General features: G+C 34.2%; 1 protein-coding gene across 1 annotated transcript in view; it reads right to left on the bottom strand.

Annotated features, from left to right (window-relative positions):
* ImpL2 (Ecdysone-inducible gene L2) overlaps positions 1-1,073 on the bottom strand; it is a gene marked incomplete at its 5' end in the record, with an annotated part of 1,238 nt that extends 165 nt beyond the window's left edge. Inside the window, one exon of the mRNA XM_017608361.1 lies at positions 624-1,073. Within this exon, the coding sequence (XP_017463850.1) occupies positions 624-1,073 (450 nt within the window). The remainder of the gene's footprint in view (positions 1-623) is intronic.
* Between the last annotated feature and the right edge of the window lie 5 nt (positions 1,074-1,078).

Here is a 1,078-nt window from a genome sequence, read left to right as displayed (position 1 = left end):
AAAAAAAAACAAAAGGAAGGACAAATTTTAATAAATTATTAAGAAAAAAGGGGTTTGCTACTTGAAACGAGTACAGGATACATAAGCGCAGAACATTTAAAAGAACATCAAAGAAAGTGTGTACAAATTTTAACTATTTTCCATAAATTAAAGATCTACAAAAAATTTTTTCTCATTAAATGGTAAAAAGACAAAATTTCGACTTGCTTACAATTTTTCACTTTTAACCATTCTTTAGAAAGAAAAAATATCTAAACAAATTTTTCAAAAAAGTTATTTTAATTTCATTTTCGTTTTCTAAGGAAAAGTCTTAGGAATTAAGGCAATTTCGTGCGTAAAAATTAACACAAACATATATGTTAAGGCACCTGAAAACTTTTTAATGTAAATATTTATAATTTTTATGGCAGAAGCTAAATTAGCTGGTAGCTTTGGTCTTAAAAAATAAAAAACATGTATGTTGAAATATTTTTTATTTTTATTTTTTGTTTTTGTGACTCGGCCTAAAATATAGGTTGATATATTATGTAAGTAAATTGTCCACATTTTCTTCACTCTTATTGCACAATAAATTTTTAAATTATAATTGAGCAAAAAATCCTGAAACTCCTTCAGATACTTACAAGTACTGGATAGACAAATGTGTCCGCAGTATCCTTGCCCATGGCATTGCGTGCTATACACCTGTAAGCGCCCATATCTTCCCATTTGATATTCGAGATCAACAAATCGCCAGAGGGTAGAATTTTGAAACGATGATTTTGTTCAATCAATTTGCCCTCGCCATTCATCCAGAAGACCTCAGCACGTGGGCGAGCATGCACCTTACAAGGCAACACAATATTCGAATCGACCAAATCCAAATGGAGCTTTTCATTGTAAACAATGCGTGGTTTTTGTGGGCCAGGGAATGGTTTATCACGCACCTGCACCAGCTCTTTCATATCCGGTTGCGGATAGACGATTGTTGAGCTGTAAATGGTCTTGCCGCCGGTACGACCGACGCAAGTGTAAGTGCGCGCCTCACTTAGCATATGATCGATGATATGCACGGAACGAACGCGCACAATGGCGCTTG

Source organism: Rhagoletis zephyria, unplaced genomic scaffold, assembly GCF_001687245.7.
Source record: "Rhagoletis zephyria isolate East Lansing unplaced genomic scaffold, Rhagoletis_zephyria_1.1 Rzeph_scaffold_73705, whole genome shotgun sequence".
Taxonomy (NCBI): Eukaryota; Metazoa; Arthropoda; class Insecta; order Diptera; family Tephritidae; genus Rhagoletis; species Rhagoletis zephyria.
This window is presented reverse-complemented; position numbering and strand designations above follow the sequence as displayed.